The sequence below is a fragment of the Perna viridis genome, chromosome 1, assembly GCF_037379345.1.
Source record: "Perna viridis isolate PV_CMFRI_1.1 ecotype Kerala chromosome 1, ASM3737934v1, whole genome shotgun sequence".
NCBI classification, from domain to species: Eukaryota; Metazoa; Mollusca; class Bivalvia; order Mytilida; family Mytilidae; genus Perna; species Perna viridis.
In genome coordinates, this window is record NC_142445.1 from 6,659,520 (window position 1) to 6,679,144 (window position 19,625).

Here is a 19,625-nt window from a genome sequence, read left to right on the forward strand (position 1 = left end):
GTAGGAAATTAGCACCTAGTATAGTTCGTTTATTCCTTATGTTATATGCATTTTTTTTAAAGTTCAGTCACTACTTTATCCCTTGTCAGTTTCTTTCAAACATTTCTGTATAAACTAGAAAAACTATGAGCAAAGTGCATTTGGTGATACCCCTACCCCTCCTCTAGAAACCGTACAGGAAACTCTTTAAGTGATTAAAGGCATTCAGATCAGTCAACTAATGACATAGTCCATGTTTTGCATCAGGAAATCCCAAAAAGTCATTCAGTTGGAAGTATAGATCTGCTTTAAAGTTAGCCTCATAAGAATGAAGGAATAGGTCAGCAAGTAGAGGAGCACAATTTGTTCCCATTGGAATGCCAACCATTTGTTGAAAAATGCGTCCACCACACTGGACAAACATGTTTTTGATAAAAAATTCCAGCATTTTGAAAACATCTTCTTTGATGTATTTGGATGATGATTTGGATTTGTTTTTTTACAAAGTATGAGGAATCTCTACCAAGAATTACATATTTGTATCTAATTGTACCGTCTTTTTTGGAATAACAATGATGTATAATGCTTTTTAGTCTGAATTTTAACTGAGTTTTGGGAATAGAAGTATAAAGAGTTGATAAATCATAGGTGTAAATACTGTTATATTTTGATAATGATCTTGAATTGAGGGTTTCAAGAAGATCTTTAAAATTTTTAAGGATTCACATTGAATTAATACCACTACGGGAGTAACTAGTGTCATGGTAGGACTGGAAACCCTCTTTGACTGCTATGAGTAAAGAAGTTCAAAATTCTGAAAGAGGTTTGGAGGTACATTTTGTGGAAAACTAATGAACAAATAAAATCTGGATTCCTGTTAATCACATTGACTATTTACGATTTACAGAAATGATCATTTCAAGGGAAAATACCTAATATTTTCGATTGTTTAAGTAGGAAATACATGTATTATCATGTCTAATTAGATTCCTGTTGTAGTGTCTAGTCAAAAAGAAAGAGGAAACATTGTTGTTAAAAAAAAGTTATTTAGAAAAATGAGGTATTTCACCAGTGATGTATTGTTATTTTACCCATTTAGATTATTTTTAGTATTTTTTAAAAATATTGATGTAATTAAGAGGAATTTTTGAATTTTTGGTCTGATGTTATGCAAATAAGAGGTATTTTTACATGGATGAGATGGTAAATGTTTTCGTTTTTTGAGTTTCTATGCCATAAACAGATATGTGATAATGTGGAATCCACTGTAGTCAAAAGGAAAGTCTGTATAACAAATGGCAATATCTAGGCAAAAACTGGAAAGTTAGACGACCGCAATGATCTGAACTTAATACGGGTCTTTCTGATGGAAAAGATGGGTTGAAGCTGGTTTTATGGAGGTGCTTAACCTTCTGCTACAATACATTCAGATTTACTATTGCTATTAGAAACCAGTATACATGCCTGTCATATGACAAACAAACTGGTTTCTGGCCTTTATGTCTTGTTTTATTTTCACCTTTTTAGCTTGCCTGGCTTAAGGCCATGTGAGCTATTGCTATCAGTTGGCATCCGTTGTTGTTGTCTGTCGTCGTTAACAATTTTTCAAGACTATTCTTCTCTGACACTACTTGACCAATTGGATTCAAACTTGCTATGAATGTTCCTTGGGGTATCCTGCATAGAACTATTCTGGGGATTTTAGATCCATCAATAAACATGGCCGCTGTTACTAAAAACAGAACATAGGGGTCCACAGTAGTTTTTGGCATATATCTCCAAAGCTTTCATTTCAATTGCTGAAATGACCATTATTATAAGGCCTTCAAAAGTCGTCAGGGATCAAAGTTGTCAGGCGACTCCTTGTCAGAGTCATTGCCCTTGAAAGATGAAAAATGACATTTTTTTTTTATTATTATTATTTCTTGAAAACTATAATAGATAAAAAGTAACTTTCAATCACTGAAATGATCCTTATGATAGTCCTACCAAAGTCTTCTAGAGTCAAAACTATTGGACAATTCCTGGTTAAATTTATTGTCCGTGAAAGACAAACTTGAACCAGGTGAGCGATTCAGGCTCCTGGGAGCCTCTTGTTTGTGTTAATTAGGTAGGGCACCTCCTTCACTGTACCTGTGTATAGAGATGTTTTAGGGCCAACTGTGGTCTACCCTGTGGTTTGAGGGTTTCTTCATTGTTTATTAAAGACCAATGTGTGGCCTTATGTTTTGCTGTTATTTTCATCCCAGTGGGATTATTTTCTCTTTGACATATACACCATAACTATTTTCATTACATTTCTTTAAAAATCTTCTTCTCTGAAACAGCTCAGTGGATTGTTAGCAAGTTTGGTAATTAGCTTTCTGTGGATTTTTGTTATGATGTAGATCCATAAATATGGTGGCAACAGCTGTGTTTAGAACACTTGTATTAAGTTGCTAATTTCAACATTTTTTTAAAGGCTATGAATGATAACAGAAAATTAAAAAAAAAAAATCTGTCTTTCTATAGCTTTAAAAGCTCCACTAAAGTCTCCAGCAGGCCAAAGTGAAAGGATAATTCCTTGTTTAAGTTCTTGCCTTTGAGAGGCAAACAGTGATGTTTTTTAAGTTTTATCCATTATCTTGTAAACCATTATCAATAAAAAGAAACTTTCCATTGAGTGAAGAATCCATTGTGATTTGGCCTTCAATAGTTTCAAGTGTTGATAGGTCTCTGTAAAGGTAGAAATGATTTAATATTTTTTTATTGATCAAATGATATCGCCTCCAGATGTCTAATATTTCCAGTTGAGTAATTCAATTTCTTTATGGACTAAACTCTTTGAATATCTGTATCAACTCTGTAATGTAATGATTGTTTCTAAATTATTTCATCAATTAATGAGCTCTTATATTAACTTTTTCTCTTAGTGCATTTATGCTCTTTGACAAAGTTCTTAATTTTTATTAAAAGAATTGTTTTCATCCATCCAGGCTCACCATTTCAATTTTGTGGGGGTTTCTCTTTTCTCTGTAGGAGACATGTGGCTGTTAGTAGCAATCTTGTTATTTTTGCAACAACTGACTTCCCTTTTAAGAATTCCTATTTGCAAAATTGTATCAAATACATGTAGAATATATGTACATAATCACGTGCACTTTTGTTTATTTTTTTCTATTTATAGTTCAGCTACCAGGATTTTACCAACACATGGCAACAGACTGTTCCTTCCCACATGAAAACTATGGACCATCAACTGGAGGTAAGTTGTAGAAATTGATTTCCTCTTCTGGCTACTGAAGGCATGCCTTCAATTTTCAATAAGTGGATGAAGAAGTTAAAGTTTGAGAAGGAAATATTTGTTGTTTTTTTATAGCTCACCTTGCCAAAGGCCAGGTGAGTCAATGCCATCTCATGGCATCTGTTGTCATTGTTGTCATGGACAAATTTTCAAAAATCTTCTCAAAAAATTATTGGACCGACAGGATGTAAACTTGGCATGATTGTTCCTTAGAGCATTGTGCACAAAATGTCATTTAGGATTTATGATCAGTGAAAAAGCATGGCTTCTGTCTCTAAAAATAGGAGGTAGGGGTATGAAGGAATTTTTTGCGAATGACTCACAAACCCTTGCCTTCATCAAAATTCTGGTAGAGGATATAATGTTCAGCATCATGGGATGGACCTATATCAAAACTTTCCTACATGTAACGATTTGTTGACTGATGGAGGAGTAGGGGCCCCTGAAATAGTTTTATTTGGGCGTTTTTCTTATTTACAACTTTCAAAATTTTCTTCTCTTAAATCATTGTACAGAATTCAATGAAAGTTTGCATATGGTTTTCCCCACGAAATTTTTGTTGGGATTTTTTATCTGAAAAACATGGCTGTTGTTACTAAAAAAAGAACATAGGGGTCAAAAGGCTGTTTATGCAAATAACTCAAAAACCTTTGCCTGAAGTGAAATTCTGGCTGGGGATAATATTGTTCAGCATCATGAGTTGGACCTATGCCGAAATTTTCTAAACGATTCTTCGACTGATGTAGGAGTTATGGCCCCTGAAACAGGTTTTTTTTGTCATTTTTTGGATGTACAACTTTGAAAATCTTCTTCTCTAAAACCATTTAAGATCATTTAATTAAGATATGCATAGAAATAAAGAAGAATAAATATGGCTGCCTATACCAAACAGGATGCTCCCAGGAGCCTGAATAGCTCACCTGGTTATTTTTTTGACTTTCAAGGGCAATTACTCTAATAAGGAGTTTTTGGACATTTTTTACTCAATAAACACTTTGGTAGGACTTATGAGAAGGATCATGTTATCAAATGAAAGTTTCAATCCATCTATTATGGTTTGCAAGATATTGGTTGAAAACTGCAAAAAAACATAATTTTTTGCCTTTCAAGTGCATAACTCAAACAAGGAGTGGTCCAACATGTTTGATCGCCACAAACTTTTGTAAGTCATATCATAAGGATCATTTCAGCTGTTGAAAGTTTCATTCTATCTATATATTGATATTGGCTGAAAACTTAAAAAAAAAAAAAGATAAATAATTTTTCACCTTTCTAGAGCAATAACTCTTACAAGGAATTGTGTGACAACTTTGATCACTGGAGACTTTTGTAGGCCTTATAATTAGAATCATTTTAGAAATAAAAAGAACTTCGCTAAACCTAATGGTTTTTGGTGATATATATTCAAAAAACTTCTGTCAGACCCCATGTTCTATTTTTAGTAATGGCTGCCATGTTTTTTGACAAATCAAAAATCCCATGTTACTTCTATCCAGGATACTCCAAGGAACATTCATACCAAGTTTGGTTCCAATTGGTCAAGTAGTGTCAGAGGAGAAGAGTTTTGAAAAATTGTTAACATCGATGGTTGACGATGACAGACGCCAGGTGGGCTAAAAATGGAACGTAAGGGACAGAAAATAATTCAAAAACCTTTAGCAAATTCTGGTTCAGGTCATAAAAACACTATTTAAAGCATTTCCTGCATTTGACAATTCAGTTGATTTTAATTTAGCCTGTCTCATTCTCAAGTTTTTCTAATTAGCAAATGGTTAACCAGGTGAGTGGTTCATGCTCTCTTGAGCCTCTAGTTTTCCAAAATATGGTTTGGGCCTGTAGTTAAAATTGTTCACAGTGAAGACTATAGTCAATATATTCTAATTTGTTCTCCACTGAAACCACTGTACAGAGTAATATAAACTTTATCTGATTCAACCGAACTTTACAGGAGTTACATGTATCTGTATTGGATGACTTCTCCAATATTTCACATTTTGGGGTCTGCATGATTGAACAAAAGGGCCTCCAGAATATGTTTTAGCTTTTTGATTGGCTGAATTTCAAATATTGTAAACTAACAGTGTAAATGTAAAAGAACTAAAATGGTTTGTTGACAGCAATGACCTCTATGCACACGATTTACCCTACCCCTTTTGCCCTTGATGTCAATGAAACTTGATATTTTCTATCATTAAAACAATAAAATGTTGGAAAAAACATTAAATAGATAAAATGTTGCTTACAACCAGTCCTAAGTTGATATGTGTCATTGTGTATTACAGATACATTTTTTATGGGATAGGTAAAAAAAGTAATGTTATTTCTAGTGTTTTATATTGTCAGGTGATAAGGGGCTCTTGTTTGATCAAATCAATTAAAGTCTGATTTTATCAACTTTCAATAATAAAATTACTAATTAAAATAGACCTTGACAACAACCTAGCCAGAGATGCTGATCTGGAAATTGTTTTTTTATGATTATACATTCTAAACAGATTTACATGACATCTTGTTGACCTTTGATAATTTTTTTTATCTCATCAAAAGTTTTGTATGTAGGATAATGTCTCAGAGAAGATCAGTAATAAATGTTTTCTTTTAACCCCATGTAATTCTACATATCAGCTGGTCATAAAACAATCATTCCAGTTTCATGATTAGGAAAATGAGAGGGAAAAAACTTATTTTCCTAAAATCTTTAATGGCTAAAATAATGTCAACAAACTTTTAGAGTTGCATGATGTGAGTGATTTTCTTTTCAAGGACAAGGATTATCTCTTTTTATTGACTTAACAAATGCCTTCTTTGCTTAAGTTGGGTAGTCAATGTAAACCTTAGTCAGACTATAGTACTGGTTATTGGTAACTCTGTTATCTGTATATATGAACTTTGTTCAGGCTGTAATATCATTGTCTTTTATTGAACAATTTTAATACATGTACTGGTTATAAGGTTAGATCAGCTCAAAATCATGTGACACATATTGTAGTTGATCACTTTTGACCTTCAACTGTATTCCTTCTTCCATTCTCATGATGGTTCCCAACTGATAACTTTAGAGATTGAGTATCATAAAATACAGATCAAGTTACAGCCATTTTAAATTGTTTTTACCTCCAAATATGTGTTTTGATGAATTAAAGTTACCTTTCTTTGAATATTTTAGAATTGTGAAAGATAGTTCTTTTGGGTATTATGGAGTCTAGATTTCATTTTCAGTCTTTTTTCCTGCCAGATTTTTTTTCATGATGAATCAGTTATCTTTCTTGTAATATAATTAGGTGAAATTATTCTTTCTCTCAATTAATTGGAGTTATCTTTCTTGGATTTCTGACAAAAGGTGAAAGATGGATATTTGAATCTGAGTTTGATCCATTGTTTCAATGTGATGTTCTGTAATTTAGCATGTGTCCATGGACACCCAACTCAACATGGCATAATTTTATGTGATTTCTAATTAGAAGCCCTATTTTTGTCCTTTGTTGTAGACATCTGAAATGTGGTAGGGTAAACCAGCTTAAGGTGATGTGTCAGATATGAAGGTTGATAACCTTTGACCTTGACCTTGAAAAAAAATATGATTTTATGCATGGCTGATGTACAGCAAATTTACCACAGCAGGACCCATGGTGATGGATCCCATCTCAATCATATTTTGTTATTTTTTAATCTACAGAATACATGTAATTGTGTGTCTGAAACAGTGAAATAGACAATAACATTTCAATGTTTTGATATTTAACTGTATACACATGAAGCTTAGTACAACAGGCAGATACAATGCTCTACAAAACTGATGAATTACTTGGAGCCAAATTCATTTATTAAAATTAGTGTCAACTTCAAAAAAAATATCACCTTTGTGTCATCACAATATATTTAAATTCTGTCAGTGTCAGTATACATGTATCTCTTTAATTTTGGTGCTTTTTCAACTGCCGAAACAAAATGGTTGTACATTGTGTATTAAAAAAAAATTCGTAAGAAATGATATAAACCTTGATGGTCTGACAACTTACAGTGAAAGTACTTTAATTTGTGGATCTGGGAAGAAACACAAGTCTGTGGATTCTTGAATTCATGGTTTAGATGTTTTCAGAAAACACATCAGTGGGAATCTCTTATTCATTAGGAAACAAATTTCGTGGTTGGGTCTACTCACACAAACCCATGAAAATTGGTACTCCATGGAAAATTGCTTTCACAGTATTCATATTTTTGACAGCTATATGTTTATACCGTATATGTATAGAATTTGTACAATGTAAATGCACTTTGTTTTGGAGCAATGATTCATGTATTAATCTGAAATTTTAAAACATGCATTTTGAGTCTTTAGCATGACTTAGCATTTTGGTTTATTCCTGATTGTTCTAATGTCCTTCATTTTCGCTGAAACTTGAACAGAATTTGATGAAACCTTTTACAAATTCTTTGTCACATGATGTTTTTTCCTTTTGAATGATTTTTAGAGTTCCAATATGAATTCTGGTGAGGGTAGCAGTGGGTATCATGAATTGAGCTTTGCTTAAAATTGTTCTAGTTTTGTTGAAGGGTCCAAAGTATAGAAAAAAAATCAACAGAAGTAATTGAAGAATCATGTTCTTAAAGGACAGCAGTCCAGTTAAAGGTATTATCTCAGTGGACATCATGTGAACCTCCCATTAAGGGGATAAAAAAATTGTAAAGAAAGATGAACTCAGATGAATTTCAGTTGATTACAAGGAGTAATTTCCATTAGTTCTTCTGCAAGGCTGATGTTAGAATTTACTCTTGAACTCTGAAGCCTTTAGTTATCAATATTGATTTGATGCTGTTAACAAATTATATGAGAAAATGATTTCATTAAGTGAGGCCTTTTAAAAGAATGAACATCTGTCTTATTGTTCACTAATCAATCAAGTAAATGCGATTTGACCTGACTTTGAACTTAGATAATTGACTTTTAAAACAGCTGTTCGTATAAGCTCAAGAGCATCATAAGTTTGTGTGAGCTTATCAACTTTTCTCTATTGTCATTCATCAGCATCCTACCAACTCACGGTTTTTGAGTTTACCTCTGACATCACTCATTTAGTAGGTACCGTCCATCCAATTCTGATTGGTTACTTTTTTGGTACGAAGCACCAATGAAAATGGATTTAATATAATGTCAGTGGGAAGGTAAACAATAACATGAGGTAATATACGATCTGATATAGTAACTGATAGTTGTAAGATGTCACAAATTTTTCAATGTAAACAAAAATGATAACTGTAGATTATGTTTAGAGTCTTTACAGAAAAAAATAGACGTTATGTGTAGCCACTTTGTTGGTTATATCGAAGAATTTCTATTATGAGTAATTTGATTGGATGTTGGATCCGGGTTCAATTTAGGTAATTCACTAGATGGCACTTGATGATGCTTGCTAAATATGAATGAGTAATGTCAGGGGTTTGAGGAAGCAAAGGTGGACTCAAGACCCTGACTAGGGAGGATGTTCATGAGCATCTCTTCTGAAACTAGATCTTCTAATTTTGAATACATTTCCCCCATACATGCTAGTAATTAAAAGTCTGTCAGATACATGGTCAGCCATTCAGGGTTCTTCAAGCCCTTTTATGATAACTCCCACAAACAAAGTTTTGAAGGGGTATATAGGAATTACCCTGCCTGTCTGTCTGTGTGTTTGTCCATCAGTTTGCATTTCTTGTAAGCACAACTCCTTCATAATCGTTCAAGGGATTTTGATGAATTTTATAGCAAAGTTGGGAATTTAGGTGGTACTTTGTTTGTGAGCTTGCTCACAATATTTCCAAGTTTTAACAAGAATTTTAATCCACCAAATGTAGATCTCATGTAGTTTTTTAGCTCATTGCCATCACTTGGCGTCCGTTGTCATCCGTCACAATTGTTCAAGACTCTTTTTCTCTGAAACTACTTGACCAATTGGAACCAAACTTGGTATGCATGTTTCTTTGGGTATCCTGATGTGGGGATTTTTGATCCAATGAAAAACATGGCTGCCATTACTAAAAATGGAACATAGCGGTCAGACAATAGTTTTTCGCATTTGTCTCCAAAACGGTTAGGTTTAGCCAAATTCTGACTAGGGGATAAAAGTGTTCAGCATGATGAGTTCTATTTGCGGTCAAATTTTCATTTTAACCTATAAAGCCATGTTGGAGTTATTGCCCTTTTTCAACGGTGTTTGCTATTTTCTTGTTATTTCTTTCAAAACTCTTCCTCTCTGAAACTACTCGACCAATTGGAACCAAACTTGGTATGAATGCTCCTTAGGGTATCCTGCATAGAACTGACATGGGGAATTTTATCCATCAAAAAACATACAGCCGTTACTAAAAATAGAACATAGGGGTTGGACAATATTTTTTTGCATATATCTCCAAAAAGGTTAGGTTGAGCCAAATCCTGACTTGGTAAAAGTGTTCAGCATGATGAGATCTCTCTGCGGTTAAAATTTTCTTTTTAATCTGTTCAGCCATGTTGGAGTTATTGCCCTTTTTTGACGTTTTTGTCCCCCGGCGCAATGCAGAGCGGGGACATAGAAATGCTGATAGGCGTCTGTCCGTGCGTCCGAAGCTTGTGGATGCAACTCCTCAGAAACAGTTGAAAGGAATTTGATCAAATTTTGTAGGATTGTTTTTCACCATATGTAGTTCACCATACTTAACAGCTATTTTGATTCGACAATTTTTACGGGAGTTATGGGACTTTGTTCATTTTTCACATGCATAGAAACACCTTGTGGATGCAACTCCTCAGAAACCGTTGAAAGGAATTTGACCAAATTTTGTAGGATTGTTTGTCACCATATTAGTTGATCATACCTAACCGCTATTTTGAATTGACAATTTTTATGGGACTTTTTTCATTTTTCAAGTTCTTTTTTTGCGGATTTTTTGTTGTTGTATGAAGAATTCTTAACCTAACTTAATTTGATTCATTAAGATACATTAACCTTGAATCACCACATGGACTTATGAAAGCACATAAGTTTTGAATCTGCTATTTATACAAGTGTCAAACATTTGTATTTAAACTCTTTCTACAGCGGCAGGGGACATATGGCTATGTGTAGCATTCTTGTTTTGCTATTTTTAATGTTATTTCTTTCAAAAATCTTCTCCTCTGACACTACTTCACCAATTGGAAGCAAACTTGTTATGAATGGTCCTTTGGGTATCTTGCATAGAACTGATGTGGGAATTTTTGACCCGTTGAAAAAGCATGGCCGCTGTTACTAAAAATAGAACATGGGGGTCAGACAATAGTTTTTTGCATATATCTCCAAAACGGTTAGGTTTAGGCCATTTTGAAAGGGGTTAAAGTTTTCAGCATGATGAGATCTATCTCTGGTCAAATTTTCATTTTAATCTATTAAGCCATGTTTGAGTTATTGCCCTTTTTCAAAGTTTTTTTGCTCTTTTTAATGTTATTTCTTTCAAAAATCTTCTCCTGACACTATTTTACCAATTGAAACAAAACTCACTATAAGTGTTCCATGGGTATCCTAGCCAGCACTCTACAGTTTTAGTTTAGTTTCGCACTTTTGGCTAGGGATGAAGAATTACATTAATGGAAACCGATGGTTGCTATAGTGATTAAAAATGAAGAATCTATTAATGATAAAACATTTTCTGAAAAAAGGGACTTTTCAAAGTATTTTGCAATGTTTTATATATTTTCAATGTTGAAGGGGCTTTTTTTCAATGACAATTTGACTTCATTGTGAAAGTGAAAGTAAGTCAGTTTTTTACCATGCTATATATAATAAGTGGATTACAAAGTGAAATAGCTCAAAATCTAACCTGCGATGCCCATATGAGGAAGGGTTTTTCGAAGGAAAAAATTTGGACAGTTTTAGGGCATGAAATAAAAATTAAAAGATATTTTGCGGGAAATTTGATATTTTTAAACCTGATTTTATTAACTTTTTTGCAAAATTTTCGCATATTTTTGCATGGTTTCTATGGTAACCCTATTTGCTGTGGGTAATTTTTTTCCAGAAAATTTTCATTGCACCCTGAAGGCCTTGGTTTGAGCTGTTTTTAGATATATAGACTGACGGATGCTTGACATTTTTTTAAAGTGATAAATGTTAAAAACCATCAGATTACAAGACCAAAATTAGGCAATTCTACAATCCTGTGGAGTGCTGGCCTACATAGAATTGAAGTGAGGTTTTTTGATCCGTCGAGAAAACATGGCCACTTTTACTAAAAATAAAACATAGGGGTCAGACAGTAGTTTTTTCGCATATATCTCCAAAACCGTTAGGTTTATCCAAATTCTTTCAATTAGTGAAATGATCCTTATTTTTAGGACTACAAAAGTCTTCAGGCATTAAATTTGTCAGATGCCTTCTTATAAAAATTATTGCCCTTGACAGGGGAAAATGACAGGTGTGTTTTTTAGTTTTCAGCCAATGTCTTGAAAACTATGATAGATTTAGACTTTCATTTACTGAAATGATCCTTATGATAAGTCCTATCAAAGTTTTCTTCAGTCAAAATTGTTCGACAACTTCCTGTTTAATTTATTGCCCTTGAAAGGCAAAATTCAACCAGGTGAGCGGTTCAGGCTCCTGGGAGCCTCTTGTTTGAATTTGCCTATTCTGTCCTTAATAAAGTAATATTATACAGGGCTAAAAGGCTAAAGCCATATACTTTCTTGATTATTATTTGAAGCCAGTATGATGTAGGAGTCTGAAATGCCAAGGCTCTTATTTCTTAGAATTTCAATCCTGTATAAGATTATTGTTCTCCCACCTGTTTTTTTTTTTCACCAGTGATGTGCTGGTCATGTTATGATGTGATCACAATTCCTATTAATTAATGACATATGATTGGATTGGGTGTTAAATGTTATTTCTATATCAAGATGTTACAATATTGATTGTAAAGTTACAGAGGACAGCACTATGGGATTGTAAAATAATTCTTTATGACGTATCTTATGTTTATATTTTTTTTAATTGACACTTGTTAATATTTTTTGATTTCTAGAAATAGTAGTTTTATTTATGATTCATAAGGTCAATTATAAAATATTGCTGCTTCTTACTCTACCCCACACAAGGAAGTTTGCTTTACTCTCCCCCACACAAGGAAGTTTGCTTTACTTTGCCCCACACAAGGAAGTTCTCTTTACTCTCCCCCACACAAGGAAGTCTGTTTACTCTCCCCCACACAAGGAATTCTTTTTACTCTACCCCACACAAGGAAGTCTCTTTACTCTCCCCCACACAAGGAAGTCTCTTTACTCTAGCCCACACAAGGAAGTTCTCTTTACTCTCCCCTACACAAGAAACTTCTCTTTACTCTACCCCACACAAGGAAGTTTGCTTTACTCTCCCCCACACAAGGAAGTTCTCTTTACTCTCCCCACACAAGGAAGTCTCTTTACTCCCCCCTACACAAGGAAATCTCTTTACTCTACCCCACACAAGGAAGTTTGCTTTACTCTTCCCCACACAAGGAAGTTCTCTTTACTCTTCCCACACAAGGAAGTCTCTTTACTCTCCCCTACACAAGGAAATCTCTTTACTCTACCCCCCAGAAGGAAGTCTCTCTACTCCCCCCACACAAGAAAGTCTCTTTACTCTCCCCCACACAAGGAAGTCTCTTTACTCTCCCCACACAATGAAGTTCGCTTTACTCTCATCCACACAAGCAAGGAAGTTCGCTTTACTCTCCCCCACACAAGGAAGTCTCTTTACTCTCCCCCACACAAGCAAGGAAGTTTGCTTTACTCTCCCCCACACAAGGAAGTCTATTTACTCTCCCCCACACAAGCAAGGAAGTTTGCTTTACTCTTACCTGACATAAGGAAGTTCTATTTACTTAACCCCACACAAGGAAGTCTCTTTACTCTCCCCTACACAAGGAAGTTTGCTTTAATTTTACCTGACACAAGGAAGGTTGTTTTACTCTACCCCTCTCAAAGAAGTTCTCTTTATTCTACCTGACATAAGGAAGTACTTTTTATTCTACCCTACACAAGGAAGTTCTCTCTACTCTACCAGACATCAGGAAGTTCTCTTTTTTTCTACCCTACACAAGGATGTTCTCTTTCCTCTACCCGACGTAAGGAAGTTCTCTTTATTCTACCTCACACAAAGAAGTTTTCTTTACTCTGATGCACATATAAATATCCAGTAACATTTGTTGGAGTTTTTTTTTATTTACATTTTTTTTGTTGTTGCTATTTTTTTATGTTATTACCTTTTTCTGTATGATAACCGGACAGAATTCATTGAAATTTGTTCCTTATGATCTACTGCATAAAATGAGTGTTGGCATTTTGGATTCTTGAAAAACATGACTGCTTTTACACAAAAAAATAGAATGTAGCTTATCAAGCTATATTGTAGATGATTGATTCAGGCTCTTTAGGGCTTCTTGTTTTATTTATTGGTCTGATTTTGAAAATTCTTCTTTTTACCATCACTTGGCGTCCTTCGTTGTCCATTAACAATTTTTCAAAATTCTTCTCTTCTGACACATCTTGATCAATTGGAACCAAACTTGGTATGAATGTTTCTTTGGGTATCCTGCACAGAACTGGTGTGGGGAATTTTTTTCCATAGAAAAACATGGTCACAAATTCTTCAGACAATAGTTTTTCGCACATATCTCCAAAACCATTAGGTTTAGAGTAAAAGTATTCAGCATGATGAGATCTATCTGTGGTGAAATTTTCATTTTATTATGTAAAGCCACATTGGAATTATTGTCCTTTTTTGAGGACTTTTTTTGCTATTTTTAATGTTATTTCTTTCAAAAATCTTCTCCTCTGACACTACTGACCAATTGGAACCAAACTTGGTATGAATGAACCTTGGGGTATCCTGCATTGAACTGGTTTTTGGATTTTTGATCTGTTGAAAAACGGAAAACATGACTGCCATTACCAAAAATAGAACATTGGGGTCAGACAGTAGTTTTTGGCATTTATCTCCATATTTCTTTCAATTGCTGAAATGATCCTTATTATAAGGCCTACAAAAGTCTCCAGGGATTAAAGTTGTCAGACTACTCCTTGTAAGAGTTATTGCCCTTGAAAGATGAAAAAAGACATTTTTGAGGTTTTTTTTTTTACAGTTTTCAGCCAATATCTTGAAAACCATAATAGATAGAAAGAAACTTTAATTGCTGAAATGATCCTGATGATAAGTCCTACCAAAGTCTTTTTGCGTTAAAATTGTTGGACAAGTCTTTATTAAGTTTATTACCCTTGAAAACTTTAACAGGTGAGCAATTCAGGCTCCTGGGAGCCTCTTGTTTTATAAGATTCCTCATGAAAATCCCTGCCTGTGTTTTTTTCAATCAGATGTCAGATATACATGTATCTTATGCTTTTCGAAATAAAAGGATTGAAGGTAAAGTTTTTAATGACCAGGCTTAAAGCAGAATTTCTTTCAACTTCAGTTGAATTTCAAATATTGTCCAATATTGTGTCCAAACCAGTTGTTGTGTCCATAATGAACTGTAAGTCCCCATGTTTGTGTCAAAAACTAATATTGTGTCCACACTTGCCAATGGAGTGCTATATGCTGTGGTTTTATCATGTTGCTTTCTTTATTTTCTCAGAACATGGATAATATGTCTCTACACATTAATTTCTTGTTTGTTTTGCTCGTGCTAAGCTAAATGAATTTTTTTCTCAACTTACTATATTAAATAGTGAATGCTGTACTATTTTTTGCTTTGCAATTTTTCCAAACCTTTATTACTTAATTACTAAGTAAATAAAAGATGCTGACTGAAACCTAAAAAGGGAAATAATTATTTCTTCAAAGGATCAAAATTCCTAATGTTGATCAAGTCATTTGAAAAGGTGTATATAGGATGTAGATCACTTTTCAGAATGCCTTTACTTCTTCTTTTGACCAGGGTTTAATTTCAGCCAGCCTAATCACATGTCAATTAAACACCTTCAAAGTTTACAGCTATTGATGCAAAGAGTTCTACTTTTTAAAGTATAATCCTATTTAAAGGATGCAATCCAGTAAAGTTTATTTGGATTACCTTGAATAAGAACATTTTAAGAGAATTTAAATTATTTTTTTTTTAAAGAAATTTAAAATATGTTTGGGGTACCAAAATTGTTGGTCTTTTTATAGAAGTAGAAATGTTTTACTGCAGCACACACACTGCATTTTGATCATGTGTATTAATTAATAAAAAAGGGGTTAAATATAACCCCAATGGTAGCTGAATGTTACCCCCAATGTGCTCCCCATAATGTTTAAATACCACATTGCTTACTTGCATGGCTTACCTCTTTGGCCTTCCTTCTCAAAATTATAGCACAGTGCCCATAGTGCATTCTAACTAAAATTAATTACTGATAGCACAATGCTAAGAAATCATAGTGCTGGAAAGTACTGCCCTATAATGGTCTGGGGAGAACACTGACCCTAACGATAGCTATCTGTTACCCCAATGGTAGCTGCATGCTGAATCATCAATATTGGACACATCTCGTCTCTGTGTGTTCTGTACTACTAATGAAGTCGTCTGATGATTGTTATTTTAAATTTTCTTATCTGATTATGATGTGTATGTGCAAAATATTTGTGAATGAGTTTGAATTATGGAGGTCATTACTAATGACTTGTATTTGTGTGTGGAAGACTAAGTACAATTATTCACATTTATCTTATAAAATTTGGAATATATTGCACACGTTTTTAACAATAAGGTTATTTTTTGTTGACCAAATATTTTGTACCTTCATATAAATTGAGATGGGTAATTTATTTTTAAAGAACTTTTTGTGTACACAGGGCATGGCTTTAGTAGACAGACAGAGTCAGCTGGAGACAATCACCTACTTCAATGTTGATGATATGCCAGAGGATGTTGGAGACAGGTATATACAAATATTAGCCCTAGTTGTATTCTAATTTATGTATTTTTTTTCCCAGCTGCTTTTTGTCAAATGGCCCAACTTAAAAACTTTTGAGATTAAACAATTGTTTTCAAGTGTACTCACTGAATGAAAATGTCCCAAGTTTGAGATGCTTATGCTGTTTAGATAATTTCAAATTTTATGTATTGTAGACAGTAAAATTTTGAACATTAAGTGTCTGTAACAGGTTCCTCAACTAGTGCCTCTAATCTATCTTCATGGTCAGATGACTTTTTAGCAGAAATACGTATATTCTCAAAGCTCACACTGATCCTGAAAGTGAACCAAAAATTAGTGCAAGTGAGCCCTCATCCTAGGACTTGGGTTGTATTTCAATGCCACACATTTTCTCATTCATATATTTTATATTGATTTATTAAGTTTGAATGGACCTCAACTTGTCAACCATCTCAAACAATTATAATTTGTTTCCTTGATGGTTTATTTTCTAGCTCAGTATGGCATGGTTGAATAGTTTATGCTATTTCAAAAAACTTATTGATCTTTGCCCACTGTATTGTGTTTATTGTAGTACAGTTATATCTGAAGTTATTCATGGACTTATTCCAGATATATGTTGTATTCAGTTTTGTTTCTGAAAAATGTGGCAAGCTACGTGTTGTTTGGGAGTTAGAATCTGACCAAACCAAAGCATCTGTACACTTATGTTAGTATCTAAGTTAGATTATACAACTCACCAAATTTGATGATAATTGATCTGTAATTAAAGCTTTATATGGATTCTGTAGGGAATTTTCTCTTCCCTCAAACCATTAAAAATTGGTATATAGAATTCCTTATACATTTATATAAAGAACACTTAACTGACATTCTTTCATATTTCGAAAAGAAAATTTTGGGTCACTGAACTTTTTTTATTTTAATATTACAAAAATAAGAACTTTCATTACATTTCTACAGATCATTTTCTGGCTAATTATCTCCCCTTTGAGAGGCTTTTCACAGTCAATGTTTGTAAATCATTTTTTTGTCAAAAATTCTTTTAAAGTAATTTAAACATATTATTTTGATGTCTTTTAAAAAACCATTTGATAGTCGAAAATATATGTCCTTTTTATTTTGCAAGATGACAGAAAAGAATGCTCTAAGTAATAGGTATGATCTACCTTAATAAAAATATTGATAACCTTCCATCTGTCTGAGACCCAAAGGGGTTGTGAAGGACATAAAAGAAAACCCTCTGTCAGTAAAGGAAAGAGGTGAACACTTTAGATGTTGAAAGGTGTAGGTTCAGGAAGGTCCAAATTTGGTCCAAATCTCAACTTTGATATGGTCACTAAAATCTATTGCTGGGATAGTCATTAGTCTCCATATTTTAAGAAACAAATTATAAAAAGTCAAGAATAGTACACAATGAGGATGGTGATTGACCAGAAAATGGCCTTATTTTCTGGAAATCATAATTTATGACATTTTTCAGAGGTTTCCATGAACAAATCCTTTTCAAGAACATTGGCCGCACCTGTCAACCAAATAAATTTTGTGATAGATACATGTTATTATTTGGACACACATTAGATTAGCAAATTGTTACAATGGTCAAGGCATGCGGCCATTTAAAGCTTCATCATTACCTTTGACAAGTATGGCCTCTAATTTCACCTCTAGTTTCATCTGACTACAGACAAAGCTTCATCATTACCTTTGACAAGTATGGCCTCTAATTTCACCTCTAGTTTCATCTGACTACAGACAAAGCTTCATCATTACCTTTGACAAGTATGGCCTCTAATTTCACCTCTAGTTTCATCTGACTACAGACAAAGCTTCATCATTACCTTTGACAAGTATGGCCTCTAATTTCACCTCTAGTTTCATCTGACTACAGACAAACTTGTGTATCTGGAAGAACTTTAAAGCATAGCTTTTCTTAGATATGAGAAAGTTTTATTCATTTTATGTGAAATTATATCAAAAACTGGCCACACTTTTGCTGTTTTAATTTTATTGATTCTGCATAGAGGGCGAAAATGAACTATGTCTGGATAATGTTTTCCAATGTTCCCTATATATTACAGGTTAACTCTATCCACACTGACATGCTGGTTAATAAAAGGACAATAGCCACCTACATGTATAAACAATAGATGATTTAAACTGTGTAAATGAGTGAACCATAACAAGTGAATGTTAGGTGTTTGTTTATTTTTGCAGTCTCTGCAGAATTGAAAAAATTAACCCTGCAAAAGTCAGGTCAGTTTTTGATATAATTTTACTTAAACTTGAAGTAACTTTTTCATATCTTTGGGATGCTATTCCTTAAAATTGTTCTAGATACACAGGTAATCTGGTGTCAGAGAGAAATTTGTGGTGAAATTGGGGCGCTATTTGTCAAAAAGTTATAATAAACTTTATGCTTAGAACCAATGTAAAAATGTTTAAATCATTAAAAAAATAAGATTCGTACATTTTGCTACACCATTATGATGTCGTACCCATAATATTAATGCATTCGCTTCAAATCCAATTATCAGTGTAAAAACTGGATTTTTTTTTTCAATAAGATGAAAATTCAGGCATATATCAGGGCCAATATTGGACTTCTATTGATTGTAGTGTACCGGTAATTAGTAATGAAACATTTTGTTTTTTTTACTTGAAGGTTTGATGAACTCTTTAGGACAAAGGAGAAGTGGTCATTAGAAGAAATTTCACCATATATAAGGTATATAAGCCTGAAATGTCTGTTTTCTAGTAGGTTTAAGCATAAAGAATTTACCGTATATTTCCATCAAAATAGATTTTTTAAGAAAAAATTTTTGTACAGGTAGTTTACATGTGCATGAATAAATAAAAATGAGGATTTTTACTTTTTTATTCTGCACAAAGTTGAGGGTGTAAATAGGATAAATATCACAAGTAGAACAATAAGCTATTATGTGGGTTAACCATGTAGTCCTAATTGGAACCAACATTATTGTATACATACAGACTGAATAGCATGTGTCAAGAAAGGGAAGGTGTTAAAGTGTCACTGAGTACCTTTCTTCCTGGAGATATACATATCATTTGTGTTTACAGTTCACTTTATGTATGTAAACAAGGATCAGGGACTTAAATCAAACTTAAGTTTAACTTAAGTTTAACCCTAATGCCAAATTAGACATTAGATTAGAAAATTGAAGAAATTTTATTTCAAGATGCAGTAAATGTGTGCTACAAATCACTTAATTAATGCTGATACCATTTATGATTGACATCACCACATACAGTTCGTTTATTTTCTGCATTATTTGACATACCTTCATGTCTTTGGTGTGATTAATAATGCTACTGCTTTGCATTGTAGAGATTTAACAACAGAAAAGTTAGATGTTGGTGGTCTGTTAACCAAATATGCCAGATCTTCAATGCAAAATGGCGTCAAGGTTTTCAATTCCAGAAAACAAATTTTGTAGAAAATAAATATTGATTAAAGTA

The 19,625-nt window shown here is 33.4% G+C and overlaps 1 protein-coding gene across 3 annotated transcripts in view; it reads left to right on the forward strand.

Moving 5' to 3' along the window:
- LOC148627014 (sister chromatid cohesion protein DCC1-like) overlaps positions 1-19,625 on the forward strand; it is a 44,936-nt gene extending 25,311 nt beyond the window's left edge. For 2 of the 3 annotated variants that reach the window (XM_088565595.1, XM_088565605.1), the window contains 4 exons: positions 3,146-3,223; positions 16,060-16,145; positions 18,808-18,870; positions 19,495-19,625. In XM_088565595.1, the coding sequence (XP_088421721.1) occupies positions 3,146-3,223; positions 16,060-16,145; positions 18,808-18,870; positions 19,495-19,603 (336 nt within the window). In that variant the 3' untranslated portion in view covers positions 19,604-19,625. Of the gene's footprint in view, positions 1-3,145; positions 3,224-16,059; positions 16,146-16,754; positions 16,852-18,807; positions 18,871-19,494 lie in introns of all 3 variants that reach the window. The other variant, XR_015919466.1, reaches the window with a different exon arrangement.